The sequence below is a fragment of the Pelmatolapia mariae genome, linkage group LG3_W (assembly GCF_036321145.2).
Source record: "Pelmatolapia mariae isolate MD_Pm_ZW linkage group LG3_W, Pm_UMD_F_2, whole genome shotgun sequence".
Lineage (NCBI taxonomy): Eukaryota > Metazoa > Chordata > Actinopteri > Cichliformes > Cichlidae > Pelmatolapia > Pelmatolapia mariae.
In genome coordinates this window covers 85138906-85159486 of record NC_086229.1, presented here as the reverse complement: position 1 = coordinate 85159486, position 20581 = coordinate 85138906, and the positions used below count along the sequence as shown (strand labels likewise).

The 20581-nt window shown below is 39.6% G+C and overlaps 1 protein-coding gene across 1 annotated transcript in view; it reads left to right on the top strand.

Annotated features, from left to right (window-relative positions):
- The window catches only part of pcxb (pyruvate carboxylase b), a 293413-nt gene that overhangs the window by 87870 nt on the left and 184962 nt on the right, over positions 1–20581 (top strand). Inside the window, exon 11 of the mRNA XM_063470144.1 lies at positions 8544–8706. Within this exon, the coding sequence (XP_063326214.1) occupies positions 8544–8706 (163 nt within the window). The remainder of the gene's footprint in view (positions 1–8543; positions 8707–20581) is intronic.

Here is a 20581-nt window from a genome sequence, read left to right as displayed (position 1 = left end):
CTATCTATTAACTATATTTAATTTTTATCAATATTTATTCCCACTGTAGTTTTAATCACAATTGTATCAATATTTATATTTGTAATCACGTTTTTAACGCTGTTACGTGTACTTTTGCAGAGTTATAATAGCCTTATAATAAATATTGTAAATAATCTCCTTGATGATTTATGACTGTACAAAATTGCTGGAGCTACTTTGTTTCGTTACCCTGTATTTATACATGTGTAATGACAAAGTTGAATCCTTATTCTAAAACGATCCTGTTAAATATTAGCAGTTTAAAAAAACCCAAAAAAACGGCCACTTTGGAAACCATTTTTAATTTGTTTTTATACAATGTTAAACACTCACAGTATATCAGGTATATATTAGCCTATAGCTATGGCTTGTTAAAGGCTCTAGATCCAAAGTACCAGGCAAATTAATTTAGCCATGGGTCATGAAAACAGGTTAAACTAAATAATCAGGATTTGTTAGTAAATAATCTAAAAGTTTGTTGAACCCTTTATAAGATTTACATAGCGCACTGATCCAGCATTTCTAGTGCAGGATATCTTGGGGAAAGGAACTGGCTCCATTGTCTTTGATGGGAATATTTTACTCCATCAAACATGACGTTTAGATAAAAAGATGTTAAAGTCGACTCGGTTAACGGTGATGTCTTGTTAGGCTGCAGCTAAATCCTCTGTCAGGTTGAGTGTGTTGGACTGATAAGACGTGAGCTAGCTTGGATAAAACATTTGCATTGGTGGATAAACAATATGTGCACGGTCTTGACCTCGACTTTAGATGAAAGGGTTTACCTCATCTTTGAAGTTTCTCGGAGGGAGACCTGGTAAGTTCAATTGGAGTTTAGACTTTTTGCGAAGACTGCAAGAGCCGATTTGTCTTGGTGTCTTTAATGTAGAGCTTTAGCGCCGGAGTGTAGAATGCGGATTTGGCTATCAGGACTTCTCCTTCCAAACATAAGGCCAGTGACATTTTAAAAGTCAATGCTTAGATTCCACAAGAAAATGTGCGTTTAGCCATCAAAGCTGAAATATAACACGGTATGAAGACCGACCTGCATACTTCAGATATCTCTTGGCTGTCTGCTTTGTCCTGGTGAAACACGGTTTATGCTGCTGGTCCCCAAAAATGTTTGTTATACTGAAATCTGACTTGCACTGTGTGATAATAGCAGTCATTAATGAATCCAGCTAATGCTTTAAATGCTCAGTGATTGGACTTTTATGTAGTTCCATAGTTGATAAAGTGTATGTCTTATTTATATCTCTAGTAGACTGGTGTTTGAGAGTTAGTGTAAGTATTTACAGGCAACTTAAGTAGCCTTAAGTGAGGTTGTTGCACAGATCGTATAAGTAAAGGCCAAGTAATGTATTTGGCATTTGGGTTCTGACAGCATTTAAAAAAACAAAAAGCAATTCTGGCAGGGATGATAAATAAACTTGTCAGCTGAAACAGCAGAGCAGATATCCAATATTGGACTGGGCATGTTGAAGGATTTATATATTCTCGGCATTTTCAGGACAAAAAAATATTGGTTTGGATGTATTGAAGGTATGGCCTTAAAGTCAGAATAAGCAGTACTCTAGAAATATTGAAAGAGTTGAGTACAAATAACGATTTGGTAAAAATCTGTAAAAATATTCATTATATATGTATTTTTAGATGCAAAAATGTAGCAAGTACACAGACATATTTTATGTTAATAAAGTTGGAAAGGACTTGCATTTCTACAGCTGCAAAGTTTGCTCAAGGTAGAGTTCGTTCCCTCTCGTTGGCTTAGTGTATAAAAGAAAAGAGCAGGCAGCTTTGTATTGCATTGTATTTGTTGTAATTATTTGCTAAACTGGGGAATATGCTCTACTAAACCTAAAAAACAATTGACAAGTGCCTTAAGGCAGGTGGTGAATAATTTCTGAATGCAGTCTAAAGTTGAACTGTGGTGGGTTCCCGAGTCTGAACCTTGTCATCATTTTCAGTTTATGTTGTGCTTACGTGCGTCATACTTGAAACAAAATAATTTAATCAAATTTCCACCATCTAATTGACAAAGAACAAACCGCAGGGTAGTGCTGCAACTCAGGAGTACCTAGTTTGGTGGGCTCTAGGCGAAATATAATTAAACTGCTATTTGTAGCCTGCCTGCTGTGCTCGGTGCATGAAGGGTACTTGCATGAGAGAGTGCACACACAATATGCAGAAAAGAGGGCATAGAGGTCAACCACTTGTGTTTTTTTTCTTTCCTTTTCTTTTTTCTTTTTTTTTTCTTCTTTTTTTTAAATGAGCAGACTTTTATAAACTTGTTGGCCATGGGTAAATGGATCTGGCCACTTTTTGGCAAAGTTTGCAGTCTTACTAAGCTGGATGTAGTAAAAATGAGTAGATGTGTGAAAAGGCAGAAGCAGCTATCCTTGGCACAGCTGCATTAGTGCAACGCATAATATACACGTCACGTTAAAGAGAAACGGTCTGAATTTTGCGCTGTCAAAGTATCAGACTTTAGTTTAACAGATAAATTTGTAGAACTTTAATAATTTATTTTACATGATACATTTATTGTCAATTAGTTAAAAAAAAAAAAAAAGGAGGGTAGCACCGTAGTGAAGTCATGCTCAGTGGACAAACAGCAGCATCTCCTGGGCTTCGCTCAAATACCTCAACTGTACTAGTGAGTAACTTAATTCAAGTGTGTATGTGAGAGAGAGGGAGAGAAGTAGCTGCAGTGTCAGAAAAGTAAATGCTTTTAGTGGCTGTTACCTTACTTTAGCCATGAAGTGTGTTGGTGTAATCTGAGGCTGCGCTAAAGTATCAGGTGAAGAAGCAGAGAGCTGCGATGGGCTGCAGAGTGTGTAACCAGGCTGCTTAAGTAGCGGGTCAATTTTTAAACTTTCTAATTTTGTTGATGCAGCAATTTCTGGGCTCCACATACTTTTAGTAGTGTATATAGGAACAGAACATTACTGTACAGAGAACTTCCAGATCTGGCGCATTTCTCGCATTGAACCATAAAACACAAACGGTGAGATTGAAGAATATTATAATCCATTTATTAATTATGCATACCCATAACCCATATAATTTTTTTCCAGTTACAAAGTATATATTCAACCTGATTTTATGTCCTAGGCTTGCAAATGAGTCCTGTATTATATATGTAGCATGTATATTATGGTAAAGATGGTTATGAGATTCCTAAACAAGAGAGAATCCTGAAGGACACAAAACATCAAATGGTGACGTTTAGACAAACAGTATTTCCGTTTGGATATTTCTTGATCTTTCACTCCCTGCTTTAGTCTTATTACCACAGGTCATTCTCAGACCTTGAGATTATTTGAAAGTGTGGAAATGTGGATCTGTAATCTACAGGGTGAGCCATTTATATGGATACACCATAATAAAATGGGAATGGTTGGTGATATTAAAGTCCTGTTTGTGGCACATTAGTATATGTGAGGGGGCAAACTCCTCAAGATGGGTGGTGACCATGGTGGCCATTTAGAAGTCGGCCATCTTGGATACAACTTTTGTTTTTTCAATAGGAAGAGGGCCATGTGACACATCAAACATATTGGTAATGTCACAAGAAAAACAATGGTGTGCTTGGTTTCAACGTAACTTTATTCTTTCATGAGTTATTTACAAGTTTCTGACCACTTATAAAATGTGTTCAATGTGCTGCCCATTGTGTTGGATTGTCAATGCAACCCTCTTCTCCCACTCTTCACACACTGATAGCAACACCGCAGGAGAAATGCCAGCACAGGCATCCAGTATCCGTAGTTTCAGGTGCTGCACATCTCGTATCTTCACACCATAGACAATTGCCTTCAGATGACCCCAAAGATAAATGTAGGGCTGCTCGATTATGGCAAAAATGATAATCACGATTATTTTCACTGAAATTGAGATCTCGATTATTTGACGATATTTATTTAACAATAACAATGAATGGCTAATACGTCGGGTTCCGTGTCGGCTCGTAGCCGAAAAATAGCTTTACTTTGTTGTCTGGGTCAAGTTTTAGACAGAGGCGTTGAAAGGCTGCTCCAACGGAACTTATTGTTTCGGAGGAAAACACGAACACAACGTACAGTCGAGTCTTAATAGCGTGCTTACAACTAGGCTCATCAGGCACTCTTCTTGGCTGCAGTGGTTATTATTATATTTACATGCTTCCAGCTCCCGTTTCTGTTCGATGATAACTCCTACTTTTCCACTCTCCTTTTTCTCCCTCCTCGCGCTTACAGACACATAACAGGTATGGCAGTCCATTCTCGCTGCAGCACGGACTACACTGCCCATGAGGCTACATTCTTTAGGACTATGCCTGTAGTATTCTGCCTATTAGATTAGCACAACAACAACAAAAAGGCGCTCTCTCACCCAGGAAACACACAGAGCGTCACCCTGTTACCATGGCAACCGTAACGCTGCCGCCTGGAGCAACAGAACATAGCTGTCAAACAAACCCAAACAGTCCTGACCCGCCACAATATGAAACAGGAAAATACTGCCGTGTAATCCATTTATTTCAACAAAGTAACTGTATTCTAAATACCACCTTTTTAAACGGTAACTGTAACGGAATACAGTTACTCATATTTTGTATTTTAAATGCGTAACGGCGGTACATGTGTTCCGTTACTCCCCAACACTGTAGTGTTGCTCTGTGGTGCAGCTACGACACCGTAGCAAAGTTTCCACACTGTCTACTTGATCCACGTCTGACTCCGCGAACCCATAATGTTTCCACACCACTGAAGTAGTTTTGCCTCGCTTTTCAACCAACGGCATTCTTTCTTTAGCAGCCATTATCCTCTCCTCTCCAAATAACGTCTGCTTAGCTTTCCTCGGGTACTCTTAATTGATGTGACGCGTGTTCGAAACGCAGAGAGGTGCGCTCGATTTGCCACCTCGCGAGAGTAAAGCACGAGGGAGGTGCTAATAATCGGCTCAGTCATTTTTAATGATCGTTGAAAGCCCAGATCGTAATCGAGATTAAAATTCGATTAATTGAGCAGCCCTAGATAAAAGTCTAAGGGGGTCAGATCGGGAGACCTTGGGGGCCATTCAACTGGCCCACGACGACCAATCCCCTTTCCAGGAAACTGTTCATCTAGGAATGCTCGGACCTGGCACCCATAATGTGGTGGTGCACCATCTTGCTGGAGAAACTCAGGGAACGTGCCAGCTTCAGTGCATAAAGAGGGAAACGCATCATCATGTAGCAATTTCAAATATCCAGTGGCCTTGAGGTTTCCATTGATGAAGAATGGACCCACTATCGTTGTACCCCATATACCACACCAAACATCACTGTGTTGTTCCAACAGTCTTGGAGGAATCCATCCAGTGTGGGTTAGTGTCAGACCAATAGCGGTGGTTTTGTTTGTTAACTTCACCATTCACATAAAAGTTTGCCTCATCACTGAACAAAATCTTCTGCGTGAACTGAGGGTCCTGTTCCAATTTTTGTTTTGCCCATTCTGCAAATTCTGTGCGCCGATCTGGTCATCCTCGTTGAGATGCTGCAGTAGCTGGAGTTTGTAAGGGTGCTATTTGTGAGTAGCTAATATCCGCCACTGATGTTTCTTCATTAGTGACAGTTTTCTTGCGCCCACATTTTGGCAAATCCAACACTGAACCAGTTTCACGAAACTTAGCAAGCAGTTTGCTAACTGTAGCATGGGAGTAGGGTGTCTTGCATTGACATCTGCTGCAATGACCCGGTTACTGCGTTCACCAGATATCAACACAATTTCAATCCGCTCCTCACGTGTTAACCTCTTCGACATGTCAATGGCTGTGAACAAAGAGAAACTTGTAAATAACTCATGAAAGAATAAAGTTACGTTAAAACCAAGCACACCATTGTTTTTCTTGTGTCATTACCAACAAGTCTGTGTCACATGGCCCTCTTCCTATTGAAAAAACAAAAGTTGTATCCAAGATGGCCGACTTCTAAATGGCCACCATGGTCACCACCCATCTTGAGGAGTTTGCCCCCTCACATATACTAATGTGCCACAAACAGGACTTTAATATCACCAACCATTCACCATTCCCATGTTATTACGGTGTATCCATATAAATGGCCCACCCTGTATTTGAGTCAGAGCATTCGGGACATATTATACAGCTAGCTGCATTATTCCTGACCTGAACTCTCATCCCTGCTTATAGTATCCAACTTTGTTTTCGTACAGATGTTTCAGGTCAGTCCTAATAACTCTGGTTAATCCTCTGTTCTCTACTTTGCCAGCAGTTACAACATGTAGCATTTACTGTCCTTACATTTTTATTGTAGCCGAGCAGCGGCTCTTAGGCTGTAGCGCGGCATTTACTTCACCGAAGGCAAATCGCCTTCATCCCCTTCCTGCATAGTTGGGCCACATTGTGTAACTTGCTAATGATCCAAATGACTTTTATTCTGTAAATGACTGCACTGAGGGACAGATGTTGCTGCAGGCGCTTTAATTTGTCGGAGTCAAATTAGTATACAATGAATTTCATAAACCTTCAAGGCGCTTCATTCAATCAGAATAGCCTTATGTTTTCCAGATAAGTTATGTACAGAAGGAAATCTAGGTCAGACTTGATTTGTGCAATAAAAAAGCCAAGCGTTTGACTCTCAACTGAGAAAATGTTTTGTCATCTCATTTGTCATTGAAATATTTATTTGCATAACACTAAAGAAGTTCAGTAGGAACACAGTTTCCATTTTCCATCTCATAAGCCGTATATTGGAATTTCAATACTTGGCCTTTTGGGTTTATTTTTGCTGGGTTTTTTTTTTTGGTTTTTTTTTTCCCCCCCTTTCTTTTTCTTCTGCATTACTTTTAATGAATATCTGAATGTTCTGCAGATGTCAGTGTGTTTATATTAAGTGAGGAAGTTGAACTGCTGGCAGAAGGTGTTTATAAACAAAATTATTTTGACAGTATTTAAATTTGTCTTCACCATTATGAATTATAGTTTTATCTCAATTATTTGCCTCAATAAAATTGTACACAACATAAGAGAGAAAATAAAAATCCCTGTTCCTGTGTACTGTCTGGTAAAGGTCTATAGCACTCAGATGCTATCAGTGTGGATACATACAACCAACAAAAACTGGTTACTATTCTGTCTGGTTTCGAATCTGTATCCTAATTAAAAATAAAATAAAATACAGGGAAACCGAGAAATTTCCATAACTGCTGTTGGGGGCATATCCCAGTGTGTCTCATTTCATCTTGTTCTTTTGTTATTGGAAGATTTGAGTGGAGCTGTCTAACTTCAAAGTTCCAACTTATTCATGAAAGTGGAACAAAGACATGATGTTGGCGCCTGTCCAAGTTATCAAGAGAGAGTTGGTCTTCCACCAACACATTTCACACCAGGCTGATGCATAATCGTCCTTCTGTTTAGCCAGGATGTGGATGCAACAGAAATGAGACATAAAGGAGATGAAAGCTAAAACAGTGACCATGATCTAAGCTTGTGTGCCAAGATGTTTCTCATTCATCCTTCAAGGTGGAGAGGTTGCGTAGTTGTTTGTCTTGGGCAGCGGGTGGGCTGCCTGGACATTATGTGAGGAATTACATCTCCCCCCACCCACACACTGTGTCTGTCCACAGCTGCGTTTAAAATGTGCCCCCATTAAAATAAACAGGAAGAAGTATTTTTATACATTTCGGTTGTTTGTTTGATTGCACAAGGTCATGAAGCTTAACCTAGAACGTCTCATTTGAGCTTTACATTTAAATAAATGCATTCAGATGAGCCAAAATTGATGTTAAGGGTTACAGCTCATGGAAATGGGAGAAACTCTGTCCCTCTTGCATTTAAATTCCTTCTTATATTGAATAATTACTGAATACAGATTTACATAATGTACTGCTGTTTGTGTGCAGGCACTTGCCCCTGAGTGATGATGCATTTCTAGAGTTGTGAATAAAGTGTTTTGCATATGTAAAACAATTTGTATACTTTACTTTTCTGATGTTGTTTGAAATGTAACATAATAATACACAGAGCTTAATGAAACACATGCTGTGAGCATCTAAATCTGTGAGAGTGACACATTCAAATTTTAATAAAGCAAAATAGTAGTGATCTATTCATCTTTGTAGCACCTTAGTATGCCTAATAATCTCTAATGAACACAAGTTATGTTGCCCATTTATCACTTGGTCAGACTATGTTAAATTGGATTTACTGTCCAGGAGTTATTGTTTCAGCAGCATTAAATTAGTAGTAGGATATCAAATGCATTGTTTTCTTGTCAAACACTGCAGATTCATTTCCTCAAGTGAGAAATTAAACCCATTTTATCTCCAGACCCTCTCTGGCCCGATTTTATGCCAAGAATAGCTTAAAAAAAAAAAAAAATCTTACATTAAGGCGAAAGTGGTCTTTCTGCTCCCATAAGCCTTGTAAGTGTGGAAAAAATGTTCTCCACAGTGACATCAAGGGAAATTAATGGCTATTCAAACCATACTCAGGTTGTCCATAATTCACCTCATCGCCTGCCTCTCTCTCTGCAACAGCGTGGACCTGGTGCATGCTCAGCTCCATGTGTGCGAGGGCCGCAGTCTGCCAGAACTCGGCCTCAAACAAGACAAGATCAGGGTGAATGGCTGCGCAATCCAGTGTAGAGTGACAACCGAGGACCCATCCAGAGGCTTCCAGCCAGACACGGGAAGGATTGAGGTAGGCTTTATCTGCAAGTGCCCTCATTGTGTTCATTTGCTGGTGTAGTGAAGCTATTTGTCTACTAACAAACCTAATGAAGATGGCAAAGGCCAAAAGAGGCCAGCTGATTTTTAAAAAATCAGCAAGCTTTTTTGTGGCGTTTCAGATGGTGTGAACAAGACTGCAAGAGTTAAAAGGCTCTTTCTTTTTGGCGAAAATTGCAGGAATAATAATAATATTTAAAAATTTCATGTGTACATTTTCCACCAGTATCCTGGGATCTCTAAATTCACTAAATCTGCCAGAGGAGTTGAGTGCACTCTACCAAAAGCCAGTGTTTGCGGCATATCAAATTATTTTAACCTTGTTAGTTTATACTCAAACAATAAGAGCCTTGGAGCCGACCATGCGTGCACCTGCATCGTGATCTTGATTTCTGAAAATAGAGCCAGTGATTCCAAACTATTCCCATAGTGATATGATATAATTTTCCTGTTTTAATGAGAGAGGAGTATTCACATCTAGCACGGTCTGGGTGAGGCTACTGCTACTGACAGGAACTAGAAATGTGAAAGCTTTCACTGATGGGTGCATTTAAACCGTTAGACTGAGTGGGTTCATCATTGTCTGAAGGTGGGGATGTTGAAAACATTTCTTTTGGTTTACAAGTACTCTTTTCCACATTTTGATTAAAAAGAAATGGAATACCAATGACTTTCTGGTCTTACCAATTAATTCTGTTAAAAAGGGGTGAACTAGAAGTTGTTTTGCATATAGATTTAAATTTAATTTGTCATTTCATTTGGCTCCAAGGGGTTTTAGTTTATTAGCGGGATACGTGGCTCAATGATCAGACTTAATTTAACCTGGAAATATCAGCGCATTAAAGAAAGAGCCATCTCAGAATTTTCTTAATTTTAAGTTGTATTATAGTAAGCAGCATATATTCCAGGATCACCTTTAAATTGGCCTTGCAGGACCAAACGTCGAATCTGTTTTTAAATACCATCCTCATTAGATGGCATTCTCACGTTCATTACTATTCACCGTGAAAATTATGTGAGAAGAGTGGCCATGAAGGGGCTTGTGACCTTTCCATTTTAAGGACTTTCCATCTTGTTTCTACTCCATATTTTTCCTCTTCAGCTCCCCCCTGCAATTCTCAGAAACCTTCCTCCAACCTACCACTCATCTTAACAATAGTGTACATATTTCACACATCCTGATTCCTTCTTCATAAAGCGCGCACTCTTCTTTTCAGCCATTTTATTAATTTCCTTCTCCATTGGGTTTATCCTGGTCTCTTTTCCCGTCATCCTGCACCATTTACCTGTGATTTTGAATGAGGAAACATGATGGACAATAGAGGGATGCCTCACCACCACCATGCAATGTGAATGAAATAAACACAATAAAGATGGAGGAATGGGATACAAGAGACACTTAATAAATTATTGCTGGACAGCCGTGACTGGTCGGAGGCGGAGCAACACAGTAAAAGGTGAAGGGCACGAGGATGAAAGTTATAGGTTGTAATTCACTTGAGGTGTCCGAGGAAAGTCGAGTAATTGGCTTTGAGAAATAACGACACTGAAACTTCTGCGCAGGGTTGGAGCTGATACAGATAACCCTTCGAACACTATGCTCCAAATATTTGAAACCCACGCGGTTGTAGCACAGAAGGTGATGGATTTTCAGCAGTGCTGTGTTGCTGTGTCAGTAGGAAAGGACTGGAGCCACACACTTCTTCCATAAAGCACCAAAATAAACTGTCCTTACTTGGATTAAAAAAACCAAAAACTTCATGTTAGAACAGCATAAAAATCTGAAAAAATAAAGGTGAGCAATTTAATGTTGGGGTTAAAAAGGGAATAGCACCACATCAGAGGCTATTTTTCTCATCTGTATGTGAAGAGCAAAGTGATGCAAAACCAAGGTAAATACTTGGCTCACATTTGCAGTGCTGTTTCTTAGCTTTCTGGGGCTGTTCACTGTGCGCGTGTGCGCTAAAGTAAGCAAAACAGGGAGGAAAAATTGAACTTTGATAATAATGGATAGCAAGATTTGAACCTGAACTTCAAAATCAATAGGCAATGTTTTATTTATTATAGGAATGAAGTCATTACTGAGTTTTTCTGGGGCTTCTAGTTACTTTTCTCACCAGTATGGTGCCATACGTGCACCAACACATTAACCCCCAGGCAAGTTTCTGCCCTGAATAGATTTAATAGATGTGTTGCCAGGGAATAATGGATATACTTTGTTAAAACAAGTCACACCCAGAACTACCATGGCTGCATTTTCATTGCAAAAAGTTAAAAAATTATATTGGTACATTTTTTTAATAACAGTTCAGTAAATTATGCCTTTTAGACTTTTTGGAAAACAACATGTAGAAGTTAAATTTGGTTAAACAATTGAATTTCAGTAAACCTTTACAATATTAACCAGCTTCATGCAACACTAAAGATTAGAAAACAAGTTTAGTGTTTAATTTGCATAGCGTGGCTATACCACAGAGGTCTGCACACACTGAGTGATATTAAAATCTCACAAGTTTGACTTGTATTTTTCATGTCAGCTCTTAAATAGGAATTTCCTTGAGGTGTTGACTACCTGCAATATATACAGTTTCCCTAAACTACTGTTTTCTCTTCTTCTCTCGGTTCATATTCTCCATAAGATGCTTTGCTTATGCACCGTTAAAACATTGGAGGAAGCAGAATGAAAAATATGCTAATGCATTAGCTTTAGGGGAGCGTAGCCTGGAGCAAGTAAAATGGTGTTTAGGCATAGGAGGCACAGAGAGGTTCATAGAGGGAGAAATAAAGTAAGGTGTGAGCGAGGGATGAGGAGTGATGGATGCCGTAGTACAAGACTGCCTGCTTTGGAAGGCGAAGGGAGGAGAGTATTAAAGCAGCACCTTGACATTTTGTATTTTAATCTATTTTTCTTCAGCAGGCGCTCTTCACATTCGGTGTGTTTGCGAGTCTTTTGGCACGTAAACGCTGTGATCAGTTTAGCTTTGTGAGATATGAAGGTGATTCTAAGAAGCACAAGTGGAAAAACCTTTACTCCCGTAGTGTGATAAGTGGATGATGAAAGACTATTTACTGAACCCTGAAATCACGTTACGGCTGTAAAATAAAGATGGTGGAAATATGGTTTTGTTGTTCACAGCGGGGGAAACAGTGGGGGTGAGTTTGAGCTTGCTTCATAGTATGCTGAGGTATTGAAGCGAATGATTAACATGTGATCTAAGGGAGCAGCGATCACCCTTCTTTCATCTCAGCGTTTATCTGCTGATCCATCTTCAGAGTTGCTCCATTGTGCTCGTGTCTTCCTTTCCTCTTAACTCTGTCCTCCTCTCTCCTTGTCAACGGTGCCCTTTTCTCCCGGTTTCCCATTGTTTCCACATTTGCTCTCAATCCATAACGTCCAACTATCAATCTTCCCTCATCCTTTCACCTTTAACATCCCTTAACCTTTAACATTACCAACAATCTCTTCTGCAAAAAGGTAGCAAGTAACAAGGCCAAGTCCTGCTGTTCTCCTCTCCTCCCAGTGTTCATTTTATTCAACCTCCTCCTGTTACTCAGAAACTCATTTTACATCTTCCTTTTCCTCTCACTCACTCTGCCTCCACTCTGTCCTTCCTTCCTCCCTTCCTGCTGTCATGTCCTGCTCAGCGTACTAAACCAGGGCAACAGAAAACCCTTACTGGAGCAATACCAGACTACTTCATCTTCTCCTTCTTCATTCATTGTCCCGTTAGTCATAATGTGACGATCAGATGAGAATTTAACTGTCCTCCCATACATCACTTGTCTTTTCTCTTCGACATGTCAACCAGCATTACTCACATCTGTGTCTCCACTTCCACCCCCCCAACAGCATCCTTCTCTTGTTTGTTTCTTTTAATGGAACACATTTGCATGCGTCACTCAGCGTATTTGATGTGTTTAAAAATGCTGCTGCTTGTGCACGGGTCTACAGGCCTGTGTGCGCCAGTATGTGTGCCTCGTTCATCCGAGGAACAGTCTTGAGTTTGAAAACAGGTTGAGTCCTAATTAGAGGAAGTGTATTTGTCTTGCCTATCATCATAAAAACACCTTCAGCTGCACACCATAAACAGACCAGCTCGATCTTATTGGCAGTTTCATCACTATTATCTTTCATTTTCTTCCCTGCCATTAACAGAGCCGCCAGTCACCGGTGTAATCAACTGGTGGCTGAACTTGGTCTGTTATAAGTTTGAACTCCTGCTTAAAAGTGCTGAGTTTTGACTGTTGATCGATTTCCTATGTGCTGTTTTTATTTTTGTGATTTGGGGTTTTAAAAAAGTGACTAACATAAGAGGAATTTTGACAGTATGTTTTGAAAAACTGTGGTCCTGCATTACACTGTGAAAGAGGCTCAGAGTTGGCTCTTTAAAAATGCAGGTATTTCATTGGGTCATCTCATGATGCCTGCTACCATTACCTGCAGTACTGTGAAAGTCTTGGATAAATAGGTGCAGTGAGTTTATTTGAGCATGTAGAAACGCAAACAAATATAAGGCAAAAACGGTATGGGTGTAATTCAAAGTCAGTATTTGGTATGACCACCTGTATTCTTCAGGAATAGCTCTACATGCTTGTTGGACATTCAGAGCTCCCCTTTCGATGCTGGGTGCCTTTTTGTTCTGTTCTGTCAGATAATCCCACACTCATTCAACAAAGCTGACATTTTAAAATTTCAGCACTTCATCAGACCTGTTGCCACTGATTTTCAGTCCAGTTCTTGTGTAATTTGGCACACCTCAGCCTTTTCTCCCCGTTTCCCTGCCTCAAGAATGGCTTCCACACGTCCACTGAGACCGTTTCTGATGAGGCTTTAGTGAACAGTAGCTGGATCAACTGAAGGGCCAAATGCCTCTCCAGGTCCTGTGGTCAAGTCTTTATTAGATTATTTTTGCCTTATTTCTTATGAAAATTTCAGATGCTTTAGATGGCTTTTAGGGCTGCCACTCGCAGGGGACACTGTACAACATGCCAAGTTTTTAGTTAATAGCTGAATACTGTTATCTTAAGCTTTTGTCTCTAAATTCAAATAACGACATGGAAACAAATGTCGTTGTGACAGGCTTTTAGTAACAAAGTGCCTTAAGATGCAAAATTGAGTGTTAAGGTGCAGCACTAGTTAATCTCTTGAGTTGGATGCCTTTCATGCTGGAATGAGTCATTGGTCAGTAGCTTATCAAACGAGTAAAAACAGAAACACTGAAAATGGTCAGCTACAAGGATTGGACTGCACATGTGTGAAGAAGCAGCCAATGTCCAAAGGAACCCTTTGCACAGACTTCTGCACAATACTGTATTCAGCCCAACCAGTAGATGTGCATTCAGGAAAACCCAGGTGAGTTTTTCGAGAAGAAGCTGCTGTTGAAGAGAACAAGCAGAGGAAATGTAGTTGTTTGTCATAGCTATTTATTAATACTGTGCAGTTAATGTTATTATCGTACAGTCTATATATGCGAACGCCTGATTTTTGCATCCTTGTTTATTGGATCCAGTGTAGCTTGTATTAAACTTCTGAGACTGCTGGAATTTCATAATCTTTAGATGCCTTAAGGATGCTATAATGTAATTTTAGCTAGTTTGAAAGTTATTAGTCCAAGTCTGGTGTAGGGCTTTACAGTCTACTTGTGGTGTGAAAGAAAAACGGACCAATCACAAGGCTGTGTGAGTAAATTAGATTAAACTGCTAAACTAATACCCACAGTGACACTTAATGATGTAACCTTGGCGGTCTGTGCGCTCATCACTAAAGGACTAGCAGTATTTTCCATAATGGTAGTAAAAAGTGTCGAGGTCAGCATTTGTATCTAAAAAGCTGTTTGTCACCATTACTGGTAATGATAATGGTAACCTTATTATTTTATACGCAGATTAAAGTCATTCCTTCGCAGAGAGACGAACACATTTGGTGCAGTAAACCATGTCATGCACTTATTAGTCAGCAGGATGTGATTTTCCCACACATACAGTATGTAGATGTGATGATGCAAGATCACCTCTACTGTCCAGTGACTTCACGAGAGGAAACATCTTTTGGTTTCCTATAGGGCTATACAAGGATTACACATAAAGCAAGAAAACAGAGTAAGGGGCACGTTCACATTGCCCCTTGTTAACACCCCCGACCCCTGACCAGAACACCAGACCTGCAGGAGGGCAAACCAGCAGCACTGTGGCTACAGACACACATGCAGCCCTACAAGATGTGATTTTTCCAAGAAAAAAGGGTTTGACCTTGAAGGTCGTGGGTGGGGTGATTCCTCCCATGTGAGCGGTGTCTACGCAGGCGGAGTTTGTTGTATCGCCGTGTGAGGAATATGTTTTATCATATTTATGCTTTTTTTTTTTAAACCTGTTTTTGTATCTCATGCATTGAATGCAGCATTTTCCCACCCTGCCTTTCCCATATTTGCCTCATCACCATGGTAATTATAGGCCCATACCAGGCTGTATTTTTACAGAGTGACATTTCTCTTGTTTTTTTTTTTTTTTTTTTTTTTTTTTTTTTTTTTAGTTTACCCTCGACTGAATTGTCTGCTCATCCATTTGGTGTGCCTCACTCTGTTTCTACCTCTTGCTAATCTCTCCTCTTTCTATTTGTATTTTTCACTGCTAATTTTTGTTCATCAAAGCCAAATATTTGCTTATAATGTGCACGGAAATGATCGTGTTTGCAAATCCTTTTAATGATTTGACAGAAACGACTACGGAACATGTTGAGAGACCGTCGGTGTTTGTATTTGAGTCATGAAAGTCTCAGTGAGCAAAGTTTCTTACTCGGTTGCTGTAGCTCATTCAGGAGAAATCTATTTTCATTCAAAGACCAAAGCTTATTGAAATATGCATGAGCGAACATCGTGAAATGCTTTATCACACTCCCAATTTTCACTTAAACTGCTCCAGATTCCAGGTGTCAAAGAAAATCCCGACTGTTATGGATAGTCGATGGCATAGATTTTTTTTTTTTTTTTTTTTTTTTTTTTTTTTTTTTTTTTTTTTTGAAATCGTTGCCGTTCTTCGGTAGTCTTCAATTTCCAGCGACACAACTCCTCCCAGCAATGAGAGCATTTGTGATTATCTAGTTCTCTTTTTTTAAAATGTTACAATGAGACAAATTAAATAATTCTTGTTAGCAAATTGGTCTGCCGACAAAGTGAGGCGTAAGTGGATACATCTCGGAGGAATAAAAGAAGCAACAAAACAAATGAGTTTTCAGGCATAAATCCCACCACTCAGACATCATTAGGAGGAGTGATGAGAAAACAAAGCATGAATAAAACGCTCAACAAAAGGTGTAGTATATCCTCAGAGGAATGCAGCTGTTGCCCCTACTATGCACACAGTGTATTCTGAAAATATTCAGACTTGAGACATGTTGTAGATTTAATTATTGAAACATAAAATTACAATCTTTGCGTCCGTCTTCACTCTGGAGGAGCCCAGGAAGATGAGCTGCTGCCTTTTCATTGTAGCTGTTGGGGATAATGAAGAATTGATGACGGTGAAAACATGTTGTTGTTTTTTTCTTTTTAGAAAGTTAAAGTTTAGAAGCAGCTCTTCGTCTTATACAAAGACTCACCAGACACTTCATTAGGTACGCCTTGCTTGTGCTGGACTGGACACTGTTTTACCTCATCCCACAGGTGTTTATAGGATTGATCTGTGGAGACTGTATAGAGGCCATATTGAGTACCTTGAAGTCATTTTCATGTTCAAGAAACCAGTTTGAGATGATTTAGTGTGGCTATAAAGCAGGGGTGTCGAGGCCTGGAGTTCGACACCTGTGCTATAAAGGGATAAACACAGTCAGCAAGAGTACTCGGAGGCTGTGGCATCTCAACAATGCTCACCTGGTACTAAGATTTAACTAAGCGTTAGCCCATTTTCACATTATGAAGGCATAACACATCAAATCTGCTCCAAGGTTTGTGTGCTCAGAGATGCTCTTCTACATACCCTGATTGTAATAAGTGGTTACTTGAGTAGGGGTCAACCCTTCTATCAGCTTGAAGCAGTCTAGCTATTCTCCTTTGACCGCTGACATTAACAAGACATTTTCTTCCTGCCGCTTACTGAATATTTTCCTTTTTTCCCTGATTATTCTCTGTAACCCCCAGAGTTGGTCATGTGGGAAAATCCCAGTAGATCAGCAGTTTCTCAAATACTCAGACCAACGCGTTTGGCACAAACAATCATGCCACGTTCAAAGTTAAATCACCTTTCCTGCCCATTCTGATGCTCAGTTTGAGTTTTAACAGGTTGTATTAGCCATGTCTACATGCCTACATGCATTGATTTGCTGCTATGGGATTTCCCTAATTAGACATTTGCATTAATGAGCAGTTGAGCAGGTGTACCTAACAAAATGTCAGGTGAGTATGTATCCTAACAGGAACCCCAGCTACATTTCTCTCCATATTTTCAACCAGTCTCACTCTGTGTGGTAGTTGCCATCCTTTTCTCCTTTATACTGCATCTTTCTCTGCTCCCACTGTATCTTTTCCCTTCTATTATCCCTTTCACCCTTTCTCCTGGATCCATTTCCATCTGCCCTCCTCACTTCCTGCTGTCACTATCAGTTTCCCCCTGTTTTCTGCGTCTGTGTTTGTGTGTGATCTAGACTGTACATGCAGGTGTGTGGGAGTGTTGGTGTGCAACACGTTCAGACGTAGATGTGCTGCATGCAAACAGGTGTGTTGGTGTGTCTATAATCGAAATTCCCTGCTGTTGACAAGCCTTCTTGCCGTCTCATATTCCTGTCGTTTATGTTGTTTTTCCAGCTGATCCTCCCTTTCCTCCCTCTCTCCTAACTCCTCTCATTTATCATTCCCCCTGTTTTCTATCTACTCTCGCTATCACCCTCCCATCTCCTCTCTTCAGTTTCATATTTATATTTCTTTCTAGTTATTATTCACTCTTTCTCTGTCATTTCTCATTTTTTCCCCCCTGTGCACCTGCTTCGTGTCTTTTGCTCTTCTGTTAGTTGATTTTTGCAGTTTCATATTTCTTTCAATGTTTTCTTTCACCACCTTGTCACATTGTTCCCCATCTATTTTTGCCTCTTCCTCTCATACCTGATTTCCACCTCCTATTCTTTCTTTTGCACCTCACTCTCATGTCACTCATTAGTTTTTGCAGATTTCCCCCCAGTTTCTCTCCTTTCATCTAATTTTTACACGCTCGTTCTGTTATTTATTTTCTTATCCCCCTCCTCTTTTCATTTATTTCTACATCTTTTAAACACTTCTTTCTTTATCCTTCCACTCATTCTCCCTCCTTTCATCCCCTCTATGGAAATCTTTTCCTTATTTATCACTTAGTCCCCCGCTCCTCCATCTTGCTTCCTCCTCCCTTACTCGTTTGTCTAAATCGGATTCCTCCCTTTTCTCCCTCCTGCTTTTGTGCACACCTGGTCTCCCATTCACTCTATTCACAGTATACTTCATCTCTTTGCTCCTTAACGCTGCACTATTTGTCATTTTGTTTTTCTTCTCATACCTGGCTGTCATTTTCTCTCTCCTCCTTTTGTTTTCAATGTCTTACTTTCTCTCTGCACCCTGTGTATTCACAGCTCTTATCTGTGTTCTTTCTCAGTCTTACATGTTCTATGGAGGATGCTTGCATGTGTTCACACATCTAGTATTAATATAATACAATACTGCATGGTTACATCGAGTGCCATGTCTGTACTGCATTATTGAATCAATACTTCAGGAAATACTTACAGGAAATCAGTACATTAGGAAAGGCTTACCTTTACATTTTTCCTACACAGTGTGCATACTGAAAGTGTTTAATTTGGCAACAAAAATTCGTTTCTCTTTAGTAGTTTCCCTTTTTGCGTCGGCTGCGGGGGGATTGGAGTAACTGAAGTACTCTGGAAGTAGTTTTTTGAGATTATTGTTCAGGCACTTTCTCCTGTAGAACTTCATAATGTTAGAGCTTTCTGATGCTTAACTTAATCTTGTTATTTATTCATTAAAAAAAACAGAATTCCCACAATTTGATGTAATTTGTTCTTTTTTTTTTTTAATCTTCCTGCTGTTACCGTGTTATTGAAAGGCAGATCTGTTTGTTGATTTCAGACAAGCTCATTTGTTTGTGCAGATGAAACATTACCGAAGGATGCTTGAGTTCATTGGGACTAAATTTGAGGAAGTTTTCATTTTTACCGAAAAAGTTGCGACTGACCCTGTAAAAGATGTTTGTTTAAAGACAGATGGAGACAGTTGAGTTTTTAATGAGGGGATAAGATCAGCCTTAGTAGAAAAGCAAACTCTAAAATGGCATCAAATGAGAAATTACGCCTACAGTCGGTGTTCTTCAGTGATTATCCACTTCAAATGAGCATTTCTAGCACCTCAGAAGAAAAGAGGGGCATTAATGTTTCTTTAAGACAGCAATGACCTGAAACTTGAGCTTTCAATTAGAGGATTTTGAAGCTGTGTAATGATGAAATACCCAGTCTCCTTCTGAAACACGACTGTTTCTGTCAGTTTTAAATGACAATAAAATCAAGATTGTTCATTTCTTGAGTGAATGTGCGTAAGAGTAAAGACAGCTACTAGCTTCAAGTGTGGTGAAGCACATTTACTCATATTTTGACTGGGGATGCATGGAACAAGTAAAGCAGGTGTCTTCATTAGTCATTTATCACAATGCCTACTTTCAGTTTTCCAAAGCAGAATAGCAATAATAAGCCAGCTGAATCACAGTGGGTCTACATTCACTAATATGTGGATGAAAATGTTCTTTATGCAAAAAAAAGTGCATGCAAAAAATAACCATGAAACGTGCAGTGGTCAGTTTAGGTTTTGCCACTGTATGTATGTTGGTGAATACCAATCATTAGAAATCAACAGGCTTATATGTGCGCACCATTTCTCTATGTAAGGAAATAAGCTAACCGCACAATGAAAATATTGTAAGAGAATCCCAAAAAACAAAAGCATGAGAAAGTCCAGCTGAGGAAACAGAAATGGAAGTGTCTGAGGAGGAATGAGCGAGGAGACACAAAAGACGAGACGGGCTGAAATAACACAGACGTTGAACGTTGTTTAACCTTCGATGCTCAAGTAAAAATAGAAAAGCTTTGTACATCAAAGCTGATATAATGAAAAGAGATAAGAAGAAACAGGTGGAGGAACAGAACCACCTGATCTGTCAGCCCAAGATAAGAAACTCGAGGCAATTATTGGAAAACAACCATATCCTCCAGCATCAGTGGGATTGGAAATGAAAAGCTAGACTGTGATTATAATCAATAACAATGGTCATATTTATAAATAAGATAATGCCTGCTAGTGTGTGTTGAAGCCTACATTATGCTTTTGAGGCTGATTTAAAAATGATTTTTCTGAAAATGATGAGCAACCAAAAAGAAATCAGAGTATGAACAAATTCTGATAAGATGATATTGATGGACCTCAGGTTTGTACATGAACTCACTGTTTGTGAATGAGGCCCAATATTAATCTGACCTCATTTTCTTGGGCAAAGTCACAACTTTTAATTGGTATTGTTGACAGCAGCCGCATGCTTCCTCTGAGAGCGTGGCTACTGAGTTGGACTGGCAGACAAGTGATTCTTTGCATGCTAATTGCAAAGCAGAACAACTGAAGAAGGCTCTCAGGATTATTTTCTCTGGTAGCCATCCTGAAAGTCCCCCGTGTCCTCCAGTGGCCCTGCATTAGCATGACAGGAGTCTGAGCACGCCTTTGTTTCTCAAACATTGAAATGAGCTGGCATATTATAATGCAGAGCCGGTGTCAGTGTCTGTCAGTGCACTGGCTTGCACATCATTCAGTTGCCTTTTCTTTTTTGGGGGCTGAAAA